Source organism: Maylandia zebra, linkage group LG1 (genome assembly GCF_041146795.1).
Source record: "Maylandia zebra isolate NMK-2024a linkage group LG1, Mzebra_GT3a, whole genome shotgun sequence".
Taxonomy (NCBI): domain Eukaryota; kingdom Metazoa; phylum Chordata; class Actinopteri; order Cichliformes; family Cichlidae; genus Maylandia; species Maylandia zebra.
This window is the reverse complement of record NC_135167.1, coordinates 24749178-24764545: the sequence shown is the minus strand read 5'-3', so window position 1 is coordinate 24764545 and position 15368 is coordinate 24749178. Positions and strand designations below refer to the sequence as shown.

The window sequence follows — 15368 nt, the reverse complement described above, 5'->3', positions numbered from 1 at the left end:
GCTGATACTCAGATTTTTATTAGTCAGAAGTGACTGTTCTGATTTTGCTCATTCTCATAGTCAAAACTATATAATTGTTCATATCATTTTATTTGTTATTATTCAGACTCTTCATTATGTTGCTTAAATACATTTATCCACTGTTTCTAAGGACACATTTGGAGGTCACAACGCTTGAATTTTGCTCCTTCAGATTTCTAGATCTTACAATTTATTTTGCAACAACATTAATAAATTACTTGGAAACTTAGGTCTATAGACTGCTTAAGTTGAATACAAGTGGCTTAAAGGCGGTTTGATAAGTATCCCTACAGATCCAGATACATGATACTAGCAGGTGAGTAGTGGTACTGTGTGACTATCTGACATGGTTCATTTCACTGCTTTGAGGTAAAAGACGACTTTCCCCTCATAGGGGTCGTGGATGTTTTCGTAGCTGATCTTTTCAGACACCACTCTGCACTGGATCTTGGCTTCCTTCTCTCCGACCAGGCTGAACCGAACGGCCACCAGTGGGTTGACATAAGTAGGCTGTAAAAGAAAGAAAGAAAGTAAGAAGAAGAGGCAGAGTGTTGGTTCCTTACCCAAGTGCAACATAAGAACGAGGGTACCTGAACAGAAAAAAAAGTGCTTATGATGTGGCACCGAATCATCTCAAGACTCTTATGATAAAATAATGGTAGAGAACCTGCAACAGTATAAATAAAAAACTCCAACAATCCAACAATCATCAGTGAACAAGCACTCAACAAAGAGGATTGTGAATTCGGTGTCCATATCTGACATCCAGAGATCAAAGCAAATGAGACACGATGTTTCTAATTTTAGCACTTCTGTGCATGTGAACAAAGGGAGACACAAACATTCGTTTAAAGAGCGAGTTCTGGTCAAAGCACTGAAGATCAAAGTAGTTCCACCCAGAGTAAATGTCTGGCTGTGTTTTAGGGCCAAATACCATAACTGTAGTTTTGTTTGTATTTGGCTCATCCAGGCCATTATAGATGAAAATCCCAGGGTGTGATCTCCATAGCAAAATAAAACGCCTCTAGTGTTTTCCTATATTTAGCCTTTATTGGACAAAATGGTTGAGAATGGGCAGGAAATTTGGTCCAGGCTGAATTAAACCCAGGTCTCTGCAGCCTTTCAGCACATAGCCATGCTCTGCATCCTGTATGCTCCACTAATATGTTTCATCTTTGTTCTTCAGTTCAACTCATGTTATCAAATTAAGTAAGTAATGAGGTTAAGAAAGCACAGAGTGACCAGTTTCATTATTTCTGTGTATCAGGCTGGTGTTTCACCCTTTTTATGTATTTGTGCTAAAAGCAAATGAAGGTTACTGTACATGGAAGAAGCCTCCTGAATATTAGATCATTATCTGCTGTCTTACCTGTGCTAGATTTCCATAGTATGGGAAGTAGGAGGGATCCATGATTCCACCGTCTGGGAAATACTCTATTTTTGCCACACTGTCCTCTCCATCCTACATCCAAACAGAAACAGAGTTTTATTTTATTGAAAGAAGATCTTGATTCATTTTGTGAATCTTTGTTAAACTGTGGCTGATGAGTTTAAAAGGCAGGAGATTAACAGACAGGAAGCGTGTGATGGAAAGAGCTGTGAAAGGTGGAAAATGTGTTGAATCCAGTGTTTTTCCACAGTATAGAGTCACCCTATACCCACTACTTTTTTCAGATATTATACTACTACTTTACTACTTTAAAGTAACTGCATGCAGCTCACCAGTATGGTGCAGTTCACATATGGGGGCCGAGCGGTGTTATTAGAAGGCAAAAAGTCAATAATCTGCAGACAAAACACAACATTTGCTTTTAGTTCTGGTTATTATATGATGTCATTGCTTTTCTAGCTTAAATATCCTGACAGAGTGAAACCAAACGCACCCTGTTCATCTTGATGACGACACAAGGCATGGTGCTGTTGTAGCCAAAAGTCGGATCCTCAATTCCAGAGCAGGGTCCCAGCATGCTCTGCGTGAAGGGGCAAGCCCACTTGGTGTGGTGGGGGGCAGAGAAGGTCTTCTGGATGAAGTACTTCCCCTTGGTGCAGTTGTAGTTGTTGCACTCCAGCTGCTTGGTGTCATTGTAGGCTAAAAGAGAGAGGTGAAAACAGAGCCAGGTGTCTTTTTTTAATTTTCTTTGACATATGTGCACATTAAAAGTTACATAATGCAGAATAAATCGTGTATGGGAACACTAACGCTTCAGGAAGTCGTGAAGGATGTTGGCCATTTCCATACAGCTGGCCTTCTCTGACGTGTTGTAGGAGATTTCAACGTCTTCCTCTCCGTATGTGTCCGGCCACACCATCACCCCTGAGTGGGAAAGCAGATGCTTATGAGGCACTGAGATATCTTTTGTGATTATTTATGTATTTATGTATTCATGATTTATGTAACCTGGTGATGTTAGTCGATCTTGGTAGTCAGGTTTGTAGGGACTGATGGTGTACATGAGGACCCAGATCGCCAAAGAAAAGAGCCCCGTCATGATGACGTAGAAGGCCACATAGTACAGACTAATGTACACTGTGAAGGAAGGAGTTTATTAACACACCTTTATGGGTACATCAATAAGTGTTTTAGTTATCAATGTTGCTCACTCTGAAGCTTGGAAAATCAGAGTGAGAGAAAGAATATTTACTGTACACACTAGCAAGGCAGCTCTGCCTAATGTGGAAACGCAGAGGTCAAGGTGTCCTCTGCTGCTGCAAACTGAATTTAATCTCATTGTAAGGTCAAGCAGAGAAGGGTGCACAAAACTTATCATTACTTATCTCTCGCTGCTCTAGGAGTGCATGACATGTGACTGGGATCACGCGTGTCTTTCAGCAAACACACACACACAGATACTGTTGAGGCCTTTTATGTTTTATGTGAAAGAAAAACAACTACACTCACCGGCCACTTCATTAGGTACAGCCTTTCAACTGCCCTTTAATGTAAATGTGTAACGAGCCAATCGGCCCTGACTTATATGATTTAAAGAGGGTTTACAGAGAAAGGGCCGAAAACAGAAAACATCCAGAGAGTGACAGTGCCTTGTTGATGCCAGAGGTCAGACTGCTTTAAAGTGATAGAAAGGAATTAGTAACTCAAATATTTACTTGTTACAAGCAAGTTCTGCAGAAAAGTACCTCTGAAAGACAGCAAATTAAACCTACAACAACATAAGATCACACTCGGTGCCATTCCTGTCATCAAAGAACAGGAAGCTGAGTTACAGCTTCACACAGTTTCAATTTCTGCTGTGACATTTGAATCTAGGGTCAGAGCCCTCAACACACCAAACCTTAATGGTAGCAGAGGGGCTACAGCAGGAGAAGACCACATCTGGTGCCATTCCTGTTAGCTAAGAGCATGAAACCGAGGCTACTTAACGGATGGGAAGAACTGGTCAGTAGAAGATGGAAAAATGTTTCCTGGTCTGATGACTCTCGTTTCAGCTACATTCACATTTTAGGGTCAGAATTTAGCATTAACACCATAAAAACATGGCTCCATCCAGTTCAGGATGGTAGTGGTGTAACAGCATGGGGGATACTTTCTTGGCACGCTTTGGGCATCTTAGTACCAACTGAGCTTCATTTAAACACCACAGCATTCCTGAGTATTCTTGCTGACCACATCAAATCCTTTATGAGGACAGTGTGCTCATCATGCGCACCATGTCACAAAGCTCAGATCACAGCAACAATTCAAAATAAAATACAGACAAAAAGAAAAGAAAAGATTTAAAGGTTATTAGGACAATTTTTAACATGTAACTTGACTGAATGAGTGCTATCAGCATGTTTTAAATAATCTGAAAAATACTTGTTGCAAGCGGTTTAAAAATTCTAGTCTATTTAATGCAGGAGAGGTTAGTGAAGTCATGTCCTTGTTACCCCATTTCTCTGGCGTTCTTCCCATAAACGTCCCATTTTCCGAGTTCCAGACAAAGCGGCCGAAGTCTTCACACCGCTGCCCGCAAGTCCTCTTTTCCTTCAGAGTGGCCATGATGGAGCTTCACAGCAAACCTTTTCTCTTTCCTTCTCTCAGCTCAGTAAAGACAGCTGTAATATTTCTTTCTTCCCTCTCTCGTCCCTCTCCAAATCTTCTGAGGAACTTTCAGCTTTTGTGTTAACGTCTTGCGTCCAGTCTCATTCTTTTCTGCACTTACAGTCGGTCCACAGTGTGATGTGTGTTATCTTTCACTATGTATTTATGAGGCCAAGATAAGGTGTACCATGACAGGAGCAGGTAAACTTCCTTCATTAGCAATGACGTCCTTGATTCACTGGAGAAACACCAGGATCACCTTGAAAAGGTTGGCTACTACTGATAACAGGACTGATTTAAATCACTGCAAATCCAAACAGAAATGAAAACCTGAGTCAGTTTGGCCTCTGAAACATTTGACTAATTCTGATGTACTAAAGCACAAACTTTATAGGTACTAGCCCATTTTTTGTGGCAGAGATTCAACAAGATGCTGGAAATGTTCCTCCAGCAGGGATTTTGCTCCATGATGACATGACAGCACCACAGTTTCTGCAGATTTGTTGGCTGCACATCTGTCACATCCTAAAGGTGCTCTACTGGGTTGAGCGTAGGTTATTTTAATACAGGGCTGCAAAAACTTCAAATTCAGTTTCAGGTGGAGGCTCCGCCGGCTTGCTTCACTGCTACTAAGTTCATATATTTTAATGACACCAGCTACTCCAGCTACTATGAAGCATTGTCATGTTCAAGAATCCAGTTTGAGGTGATCTGAGCTTTGTGACATAATACATGATCCTGCTGAGGTCCTAAAGGGATGGGGGGGTGATACAAAGCATATTTTCATTTCATCTAGTGTCCAAATGTTGCTCAGAAATTGAGACTCTGGCATTTTTCAGCGTCAGGTGCAGTCTTCTGCTGTTGTAGGTTTGATGTTTCGTGCATTCAGAGATGCTCTTCTCCATACATTGGTTGTAACAAGTGATTGTTTGAATTACTGTTGCCTTCATATCAGCTCGAAGCAATCTGGCCATTCTCCTCTAACCTCTGACATCAACAAGACATTTTTCCCCAGAGAAAACTGCCGCTCACTGGAAGTTTTCTCTTTTTTCTCTCTCTGTTTCCTTTCCTTTCTCTTTACCCTAGAGATGGTTCTGTGGGAAAATCCCAGCAGATCAGCACTTTCTAAAATTCTCAGATCAGCCTGTCTGGCACCAACAACCATGCCACATTCAAAGTCACTTAAATCACTTTTCTTCACTTTCTTAATGTGCAGTCAACAGGTGTACCTAATAAAGTGATGGAGAACTTTGCTCTCTCTCTACACTGCTGTCATTACTGTCCCGCTACATAAATGCATATTTTTACCTAATTTGTCTCTTTTTCCTCTTTCATTTTCTGCCTCTACTTTCCATCGTGTTCCCTCACACCTTGTTCTCGTCCCGCCTCCGGCACAGAGCACATGGTCGGGCACGGGGCAGAGCATTACAGAGATTCAGCGTGGATAAGTGTCTTTGAGGAAAGGCGATGAGTCAGGTAGATCTGCATGTGTGTGTGCATGTGTGAGAGGCAGAGACTGTCAGGGAGGGAAGTCACTCTGCAGTGAGCAGATGCTCACATGTGCGAGTCACTCTGCTTCTGAATCACCGGAGGAAGAAGTCCTCTCTTACATCACTTACTTCTCTGTGATTTTTGTCTGCATTTTGCGATTTCTTTATTTCGGTTCTCATTTGCAGACTTTCCCATCTGCTTTTTCTTCCCTGTAACACTTTAGTTGCATCTCTTTATCCTTCCCTCCTTTTCTCTTATCCACCATGGATATTGGTGGCTTGACGACAGTTGTGGCCAACTCTGCCTACATCTCGGCCCGCGGAAGCTTTGATGGCACTGCCAACCCAGCGGCCAACCGAGACAAGAAGTTCCACTCCCGCCTGAAGCTGCTTCACATCACGGTGTGCGAGGGACTGCGGGAGACTTTAGACCTGGGCTTCCAGACGGTCTGTGTGGAGCAGCCCATCGGCAAACGTCTCTTCCAGGAGTTCCTGGAGTCCAACAACGAGTACAAAGGCCCCAGCCGTCTGTGGAAAGATATCGAGGAGTACAACAATGCTGAAGATGAAGATCGAGTCAACAAAGCGTGCAAGATCATATCGCGTTATATGGAGCCTGATGCCAAGTATTACTGCCCCTTTCTGCCAGAAAATGGCATCACGAAGGTCAAAGAGAAGCACCAACAGGCTTCTGACGACCTTTTCAACGAGACCATGGACAGTGTGATGGACTTCCTCAAGGAAGTGCCCTACACGTTTTTCCTGGAGAGTATGTACCTGAAGAGGTTTCTGCAGTGGAAGTGGCTGGAGATGCAGCCCATGGGAGATGACTGGTTCATGGATTTTCGTGTACTGGGGAAAGGGGGTTTTGGGGAAGTCTTTGCCTGTCAGATGAGGGGCACGGGGAAACTGTATGCCTGCAAAAAGCTCAACAAGAAGAGGCTGAAGAAGAGAAAAGGCTATGAGGTAAGGAGTCATGCCACCTGCTCTATTATAGGTCCAGCAGTTCATGAAGTTGTTCAAATACAGGAACCTTTTTGATTTAGTTTCCATGAGGTTCTGCAGGACTTTTACCTGCAGTAGCTGACCAGCCTACCTGTCTAAACAGTCAGTGTTAGGATAGAGGCTTACAGGTGAGCACCATGGGCTTATATGATTAGTCCTCTCGGCATTAGTACATTTTGATCTCCTTATAGCATAAAGTGCCAATCCTGTCATGTTTATAAATGGAGCGGACCTCGACTGAAGTCTCCTGTCTCTAGTCATCAAAGCAGACACAAGAAGACGCTGCTAAAGTTGGAGAGCTGGTGCAGCTGGAAATGCAAGTTCAGATATTGTTACTCACAGAGTTTCTCATGTCTCCTGCTGTCTCCTCTGCTGCCTGCAGGGCGCGATGGTGGAGAAAAGGATCCTGGCCCGAGTTCACAGCAGGTTCATCGTCTCTTTGGCGTATGCCTTCCAGACGAAAACAGAGCTGTGTCTGGTCATGACCATCATGAACGGCGGAGACCTGAGGTTAGATCATCTTTTCTCTTTGACCCATCGTCCTACACCTTTTCAGGCTCATAGAGGTAATTTAACAACTTGCAACCCCAAAACTAAGAATTATTATTGCAATATAGGGATTTTTGCCTTGGATGAACCTACAACATCTCTCTCTGATCGCATTAGGTACCATATCTATAATGTGGATGAGAACAACCCGGGATTTGAAGAGCCACGAGCCTGCTACTATGCTGCGCAGATCATCCAGGGCATGGAGCACCTCCACCAGAAGAGGATCATCTACAGAGACCTCAAACCAGAGAATGTGCTGCTGGATAATCAAGGTAAAACACTCGTGAACAAGATGACTCCAAGGTAACTGTCTAGTCTGCAGTGCTCATGCCACCACGTAGAGACAATGTAAACATGAAAGAAGCGATAGTATGAGGTCAGCAGCTGGTTACCTGCAGGATCATAGATATCACATTTAAACAATTTTCAGACTGGTAATACAGTCACGTGAAACCTATTTCCACTTCTTGCAAGGACACAGGAAAATCCTATGTTTAACATCTGGCAGTGACCATCAGTTATAGACACAGACAATAAGAGAGGCACTCATGGGACTCGAAGGATCCTGATTTCTGTGAGAGAATTCCACAACAGGAAATATGACCAGAGAAGAAATTAAAACCATATTTCAGAGCTTTTTTTTTTTAATCAAAATTGATTGAACATCCTTTACACACCGTTTGTATGTTCGAGTCAGCATATATATTTTATATATAATTTAAACATATCCAAAATCGTTACATTTCTGCATGTTGTAAAATCAAGAGGTTTTTGAGAAGGAGCTAGACTCCTGCACTTCCTCCAGGCTCTAGAAAGTCTAACTCCCTACAAGATCATCAGCCTTCCCAGATTAGATCAGGTCAGTCTACAGCAAGTGTGCTGCATAAAGTCTTATTTTTTTTAGCCCAAATAATGCCTGTGCTTCTCTGGTGGGAGGGGCTTAGAGCGAAGAGGGGAGAGCTACAGGGGGCATCAGCTTTCCTGTTTTTGCAACCTGTGGCACCGTTCTGTGGTTATCCTGCAAAACATAGTTCATTTCAAATTTGCACAAAGGATTTATTGGAGGGCTGATATTATCATCCAGTATTAGCTATTTACCGATTTATTGGTATCTGCATTTATAACGACTGCTGAATGAAAATTGAAAAAGTAAAGAAGAGATGGAAGAAACACCCTTCGACCATTGTGTGACTGCTGATGTTGCATAGTTTGCTCACTAGAGGGCAGACTGCAAAAAAAACGACAACAAGCTCATCCATTTTTGTTTCATAAAATTGAAAATTTTATATCAAAATTGAGATATCAGATTTTTAAATAACACAAGATCGATATCAGTCTTGAAAGTCAGATATTGTTCGGACTCTAGTATTTATTGTGTTTTTAAGATTCCCTAATGACGCATTTAGCCTTAGATAGCGCGCTATATGTTGCGATAATGGTAAGAATTATGCTTCTGTCTCACCTAGCTTTATGCTAACGTGTTTTCCAAAATGGTGAACTATTTCTAAAAACCATTACAAAAGCCTTGTTGTAGCTGCTTGTGCAATTACAGCTCTTCACCTTGACTTGAAATAGCCTCCTGAAGTTAAAACTGACACACACACTTCATACCTACATTACACACAAAGTGTTTCACAGCTAACAGAAGGATATCTTTGGGTTATCACACTTCTGCAGGTTAATGAGTTGCTTATCATATCTGTGACGCTGACATTAACCTGTTTGCTCTCACACAGGTAACGTCCGTATCTCTGACCTTGGTCTGGCTGTGGAGCTGGCTGATGATCAGTTTAAAATCAAGGGCTACGCCGGCACTCCAGGTACACCACAGAATCCTCAAATGGAAAAAAAACCCAACTAAACTCAGTGTTTCTGCACGTAATGTGTGAAATTTACCTTGCAATATACTGAAATACAGACTACTACATTTACATTTCACAGTTGAGGATTTTACCTCAGGTGTTTAGCTCTTTGCATACATGAGCTCCAGCGTTATCAAATTAACGTTATCATGTGAAATAAAGTAAAACCGCTCAGAGATCATTTGTTTTACACAGTATGATAATAGCGAAGTGTACTTTTGTTCAAGAAAGGCAGTGAAAGTTTATTTGTATGAGACTTTTGATCAACATATAATGAAAACAATGCAAAATTAAAGCTGCAATCAGAAATGCGAGGGCACTCACACTGGGTGCATCGAGACATGCTAAACACCTCCTCTGTCCACTAGGTGGCGATGAAAAATATTCTTTTAATTTTCTGTTCCTCATCATTGGTAGAGATTGTCTGATGCGTCTTTGAGTTACAGCAGTTTTATGCTTTATGGCAAATTATCGAAATTTGCCATGCTGCCATGGCAACACCATTTTGCGAAATCTCAAAAGCTTCGCCATTACATGCCACCCAGGTCTTTAACTTCAACCTGAGATCATGTTGATCTCCTGAAATCCCGAGGAGGAGTTCGCTAAAGTACGAGGCCTGAAAACGGTGAAAATTTTAGCTAACATTACACATTAAATTCAAAATGTCTGATTTCCTGTTGGGTTTAGGATATGGCTCCAAGAGATTTTTTTGTAAATCTTGATGTCTTTTATCGGGCTGCCAAATTTTAGACTCCTAAATGAAGAATGGTGTGAGGGCTAGTTTTTTTTTTTTGTTTTTTTTTTTTATTGTAGCTGGCGCTGTGGAGCCTTGCTACAATGGTCAATGGAAAGGACCATAAAACATGAAACCTACTTCCTGTTTTGCGGTGATTCACCCTGCCACCAGGGTGCGCCATTCAACGTAAACCCACAATTTTAACACTGAAGTATCATCAAAGTGTGATGTTTATTCTGACCGCTTTTGAGGTGGATGGGGTAAACCTGGGAGAAGCAATACATCAAAGTCTCAATAACTACATGTCTTGCTCCCACTAGGTGCCACTCTAACTATTCAAACCTGTTCAGGGTGGGACTCTCAGCATGCCTGTGAAGTTTAGGAGACTAAATTTCTTTGAGTTATAGCAATTTCGTGCTTCATGGCGAAGCATCAAAATTCGTCATGCCGTCAGGGTCACACCTTTTGACAAAAACTCACATTTTTCAATGTGAACTAAAACCCACTGTGTGCGGCTTTCCTGGACAAATTACGGTTGCTGGCAATGAAATGTGTTTAGGGGCGGAGCCTTATCACACCTGAGTGGTTTGGTCCAGACTGGAAAATGTATGAGTGAATGAGATCAAAATGAAAATTCATGAGGAGTGATTGCATTTTGCAATGGCGCCATGGCCACGCCCTTTGACAGAAACTCAAAAGCTCCACATTTCAATATGGTCCAGATCTGTAGTTCAGACTGAGCAAATATGAAGTTGATCGGATAACATCTCTAGGAGTTCGCCAAAGTGTAACATCTGGAAATGGCAAAATGTGCACTAAAATTGAATCTTCAATCAATAGATCCCCTGAAATACAAAAGCGTCTTCCCTGCTAATGGAGGATACTTTGCATCCTGGTCGTTTTCATCCACACTCTGTCACACGCTGTCACCTGCAGGTTTCATGGCTCCGGAGCTGCTGAAAGGTGAGGAATACGACTACTCTGTGGATTATTTCACTCTGGGAGTCACTCTGTACGAGTTTCTGGCTGCTAAGGGGCCCTTCAGGACCCGAGGAGAGAAGGTAGAAGCACTGAGACGTGCTATGTGCGATCTCGTGTCATTTTCTTTTTGAAGCAGTTTGTAAATTTACCATTTGATCTTTCTGATCTTTTCTCCTCAAGAACCTCTCGTTTCTTTCTGTCATGCATCTTGCTGTCTGTGCAATTATACAGATTTTAGAGTGTTAAACAAACGTGACAATCAGGTTTTCATTCACCTTCTTTTTTCTGCTTTGGTTTTAATGTTAAAGGTGGAGAATAAGGTGGTGAAGAAGCGGATTTTGAATGATCCGGTAACTTATCCGGAGAAGTTTAGCGAGAACGCCCGGTCCATCTGTGAGGGTCTGCTGTGCAAAGAGGTCGACAAGAGGCTCGGCTTCAAGAACGACTCGTGCGACGAGCTGAGGGCGCACCCTTTCTTCAGTGAGATTAACTGGAGGAAACTGAATGCAGGTCAGACAGAAACACGCAAGGAACCCAAAGTTCCACTGAAGTCTCCCGTTTGTAGTGTCGGCTTTCATCATGGTTGCACTAACACACATCTGTGCATGAGGTTTAAAGAGCGGGACTGGTTTCATTTAAAGCTTGGTGTGATCGGTTTTAGTGCTGATAAAAATCCAGCTGTAGAAACACTCACTCAGACTTCAGGACCTCCCCAACATTAGAGATGATCCAAACCCACATTTATTCTGTGGCTTTTCATCTTCTTATCTTCTCTTTTTAAATGGGCCACAGAAATAAATTCAGCCAGAGCCAAAGCAACAGTTTTTTGCTTTTAATAAGGACAGTGTGTCACCCTAGGGAAGAGATAAGAACCCACGTCTCTCTGTGTTGTGTCTGCACAGGGATTCTTACGCCCCCTTTCGTGCCGGACTCCAAAACAGTTTACGCGAAGGATGTCGACGACGTCGGAGCCTTCTCCACCGTTAAAGGCGTGCAGCTGGACGACAAGGACGTGGACTTTTTCGACGAGTTCGCCTCGGGGAACATCCCCATCCCCTGGCAGGAGGAGATGATCGAGACCGGCATCTACGGCGAGCTCACAGTCTGGGGTCCGGGTGGCACTTTACCCAACGACCTGCGGCGGGAATCCATCCTGGAGCAGCCGCCCAAGTCCTCCACCTGCGCTGTGTCGTAAAGGGTTTCAAATGACATGAACTTTTTGCTTTTTTGAGCACTTTTTGTACAGGTGGTCAGTACAGGTTAGACATAAGTGTATTTCGTCATGATAAAGTTGCACTGGTGGAACTGCTCTGAGCCATAATCAGGTTTTTACAGTATTATCTGCACTTTGTGTTCAGTTTGTTGCTGTAATGTCATTTTGACTTCTCTTTGAGTTTTACAGGAACGATTGCTTATTCATTGTTTGTGCGCGTGGACCGCAAAAAACAGAGAATTTATATATTTTATTATCCTGCTTTTGTTTGTCTGCTTTCTTTGCCAGCATTCAGACTCTCTGAAATGCAACTTAATTAATCAAAAACACCTGCACAGGTGAGAGCATGTATGCAGGTTTACGTCTGTGTTTCCACTTTTCAGCTCTAACATTTTTGCACACTTTAATAACAGTCTACTCATAGCTGTAGAGATATTTATGGATTTAAATAAATACTTTGCCATTAAAATCAGGATTTTGTGTTGTTGTTTTTTTCCTCCACTAATACACACAGTGACAAAGACATCAGGTAATAATAAATATTCATCCGGTCCTTACCGAGTTTAATTCAGTGACAGCAAGGAGCCCAAATCATCACCCCTCCACCTCCGTGCTTGACAGCTGGAGTGTTTGTTCTGTGTGGTTTTTATTCAACCCTGAGCTGTGCTGTCATGTTCCTTTTAGAGAGAAGACACTTTCTCCAAATAATCCATACTGTCATGAACTTTAACATAACACAACTACAAGTGCTGACCTTGGTGTGAATTTGCTGGTACATCTACTCCTGAGAAGGCCAACAGATGTCTTGAATGATTTCAACTCTCACTGTGGAATAATAGACTTTAAATTGTCTTGATGCATGCTCAATCATCCAGGTAAGTAAATCTCTGTCACGGTCTGGCTGGGGCAGACCGTATGTGTTGCAGGGAAGGACTCAAGCGCAGACCAAAACGTGGTGTGGATTAACAAAACAAGCCGTTTAATAAGGCAAGAAACAAGGGTACAAAATAATAGGGCATGGGTGAAAACTAAACAATAACCTAAACTGGGTGAACTAATAACAAAACATGAAAAACCTTAACCATAATGAACTGACATGGGTACCTGGAGATGAGACATGGATGAGCAGACGACCTGACCAGGAATGACTGAAAGCGCGCGGACTAAATACACACAGGAGGATAATGAGGAAAGTGGGAACACATGAGGAAACAGCTGACACACATGAACATAACAACGTGACAAGGGGAGCGTAACATTAACAACATTGAACCTAGGAACACAGGAACCCTTCAAAATAAAACCAGAAATCTAATGAAACGCAGACCTGACAACATAAGACACATAGATAAGAAACACACGAAGCGAAGGGCAAGGGAGACTTCACAGGGTATGACAATACAAGGGGGGGAACTGATAAACAGATGCACCTAGGAAACATAATAAGCTAGAACATACACTAACAGCATCAAAAGAACTGAAACTCAAAACACTGGGTCATAAGACCCAGGACTGTGACAATCTCCAAACATTGATTCTGTTCATCCTGACGTCCAGATGAACAGTATCAACTTTTGGAGACTTTAAATTGTAAAGAATTGATAGTGTTATAGTTTTACACTATTTTACACACTACAGTTTAAGCACCAAATGGGTATAGTGGGTAGTGGGTATAGGGTGACTCTATACTGTGAAAAAACACTGTATTCAACACATTTTCCACCTTTCACAGCTCTTTCCATCACACGCTTCCTGTCTGTTAATCTCCTGCCTTTTAAACTCATCAGCCACAGTTTAACAAAGATTCACAAAATGAATCAAGATCTTCTTTCAATAAAATAAAACTCTGTTTCTGTTTGGATGTAGGATGGAGAGGACAGTGTGGCAAAAATAGAGTATTTCCCAGACGGTGGAATCATGGATCCCTCCTACTTCCCATACTATGGAAATCTAGCACAGGTAAGACAGCAGATAATGATCTAATATTCAGGAGGCTTCTTCCATGTACAGTAACCTTCATTTGCTTTTAGCACAAATACATAAAAAGGGTGAAACACCAGCCTGATACACAGAAATAATGAAACTGGTCACTCTGTGCTTTCTTAACCTCATTACTTACTTAATTTGATAACATGAGTTGAACTGAAGAACAAAGATGAAACATATTAGTGGAGCATACAGGATGCAGAGCATGGCTATGTGCTGAAAGGCTGCAGAGACCTGGGTTTAATTCAGCCTGGACCAAATTTCCTGCCCATTCTCAACCATTTTGTCCAATAAAGGCTAAATATAGGAAAACACTAGAGGCGTTTTATTTTGCTATGGAGATCACACCCTGGGATTTTCATCTATAATGGCCTGGATGAGCCAAATACAAACAAAACTACAGTTATGGTATTTGGCCCTAAAACACAGCCAGACATTTACTCTGGGTGGAACTACTTTGATCTTCAGTGCTTTGACCAGAACTCGCTCTTTAAACGAATGTTTGTGTCTCCCTTTGTTCACATGCACAGAAGTGCTAAAATTAGAAACATCGTGTCTCATTTGCTTTGATCTCTGGATGTCAGATATGGACACCGAATTCACAATCCTCTTTGTTGAGTGCTTGTTCACTGATGATTGTTGGATTGTTGGAGTTTTTTATTTATACTGTTGCAGGTTCTCTACCATTATTTTATCATAAGAGTCTTGAGATGATTCGGTGCCACATCATAAGCACTTTTTTTTCTGTTCAGGTACCCTCGTTCTTATGTTGCACTTGGGTAAGGAACCAACACTCTGCCTCTTCTTCTTTCTTTCTTTCTTTTACAGCCTACTTATGTCAACCCACTGGTGGCCGTTCGGTTCAGCCTGGTCGGAGAGAAGGAAGCCAAGATCCAGTGCAGAGTGGTGTCTGAAAAGATCAGCTACGAAAACATCCACGACCCCTATGAGGGGAAAGTCGTCTTTTACCTCAAAGCAGTGAAATGAACCATGTCAGATAGTCACACAGTACCACTACTCACCTGCTAGTATCATGTATCTGGATCTGTAGGGATACTTATCAAACCGCCTTTAAGCCACTTGTATTCAACTTAAGCAGTCTATAGACCTAAGTTTCCAAGTAATTTATTAATGTTGTTGCCAAATAAATTGTAAGATCTAGAAATCTGAAGGAGCAAAATTTCAAGCGTTGTGACCTCCAAATGTGTCCTTAGAAACAGTGGATAAATGTATTTAAGCAACATAATGAAGAGTCTGAATAATAACAAATAAAATGATATGAACAATTATATAGTTTTGACTATGAGAATGAGCAAAATCAGAACGGTCACTTCTGACTAATAAAAATCTGAGTAGTATCAACTTTTGGAGACTTTAAATTGTAAAGAATTGATAGTGTTATAGTTTTACACTATTTTACACACTACAGTTTAAGCACCAAATGGAAAAAACGAATACCTGCACATTATATCCTAACATGAAA

The 15368-nt window shown here is 41.8% G+C and overlaps 2 protein-coding genes across 2 annotated transcripts; one reads left to right on the top strand and one right to left on the bottom strand.

Moving 5' to 3' along the window:
- Positions 1-97: 97 nt before the first annotated feature.
- Positions 98-4018, bottom strand: LOC101482966 (ATPase H+/K+ transporting subunit beta). Its single transcript, XM_004543338.3, has 7 exons — positions 3907-4018; positions 2420-2548; positions 2222-2335; positions 1905-2110; positions 1744-1806; positions 1391-1483; positions 98-531 (listed from the first exon to the last, which is right to left on the bottom strand). Exons 1-7 carry the CDS (start codon positions 4016-4018, stop codon positions 373-375), a joined length of 876 nt encoding a protein of 291 aa, XP_004543395.3. The 3' UTR covers positions 98-372.
- A 1543-nt stretch (positions 4019-5561) lies between these two features.
- Positions 5562-12372, top strand: grk1a (G protein-coupled receptor kinase 1 a). The gene is made up of 7 exons (XM_004543337.2): positions 5562-6516; positions 6938-7065; positions 7222-7379; positions 8844-8927; positions 10642-10766; positions 10995-11196; positions 11589-12372. Exons 1-7 carry the CDS (start codon positions 5815-5817, stop codon positions 11879-11881), a joined length of 1692 nt encoding a protein of 563 aa, XP_004543394.1. The 5' UTR covers positions 5562-5814; the 3' UTR covers positions 11882-12372.
- The last annotated feature ends 2996 nt before the right edge of the window (positions 12373-15368 follow it).

Coding starts and splice junctions, on each gene's coding strand:
- grk1a (XM_004543337.2), top strand. CDS start 5,815: ATGGATATTGGTGGCTTGACGACAGTTGTGGCCAACTCTGCCTACATC. Junction 8,928..10,641: donor GGGCTACGCCGGCACTCCAG/GTACACCACAGA, acceptor TGTCACCTGCAG/GTTTCATGGCTCCGGAGCTG. Junction 11,197..11,588: donor CTGGAGGAAACTGAATGCAG/GTCAGACAGAAA, acceptor GTGTCTGCACAG/GGATTCTTACGCCCCCTTTC.
- LOC101482966 (XM_004543338.3), bottom strand. CDS start 4,018: ATGGCCACTCTGAAGGAAAAGAGGACTTGCGGGCAGCGGTGTGAAGAC. Junction 2,549..3,906: donor AAGAACGCCAGAGAAATGGG/GTAACAAGGACA, acceptor CTTCCTTCACAG/TGTACATTAGTCTGTACTAT. Junction 1,484..1,743: donor ATGTGAACTGCACCATACTG/GTGAGCTGCATG, acceptor GTTTGGATGTAG/GATGGAGAGGACAGTGTGGC.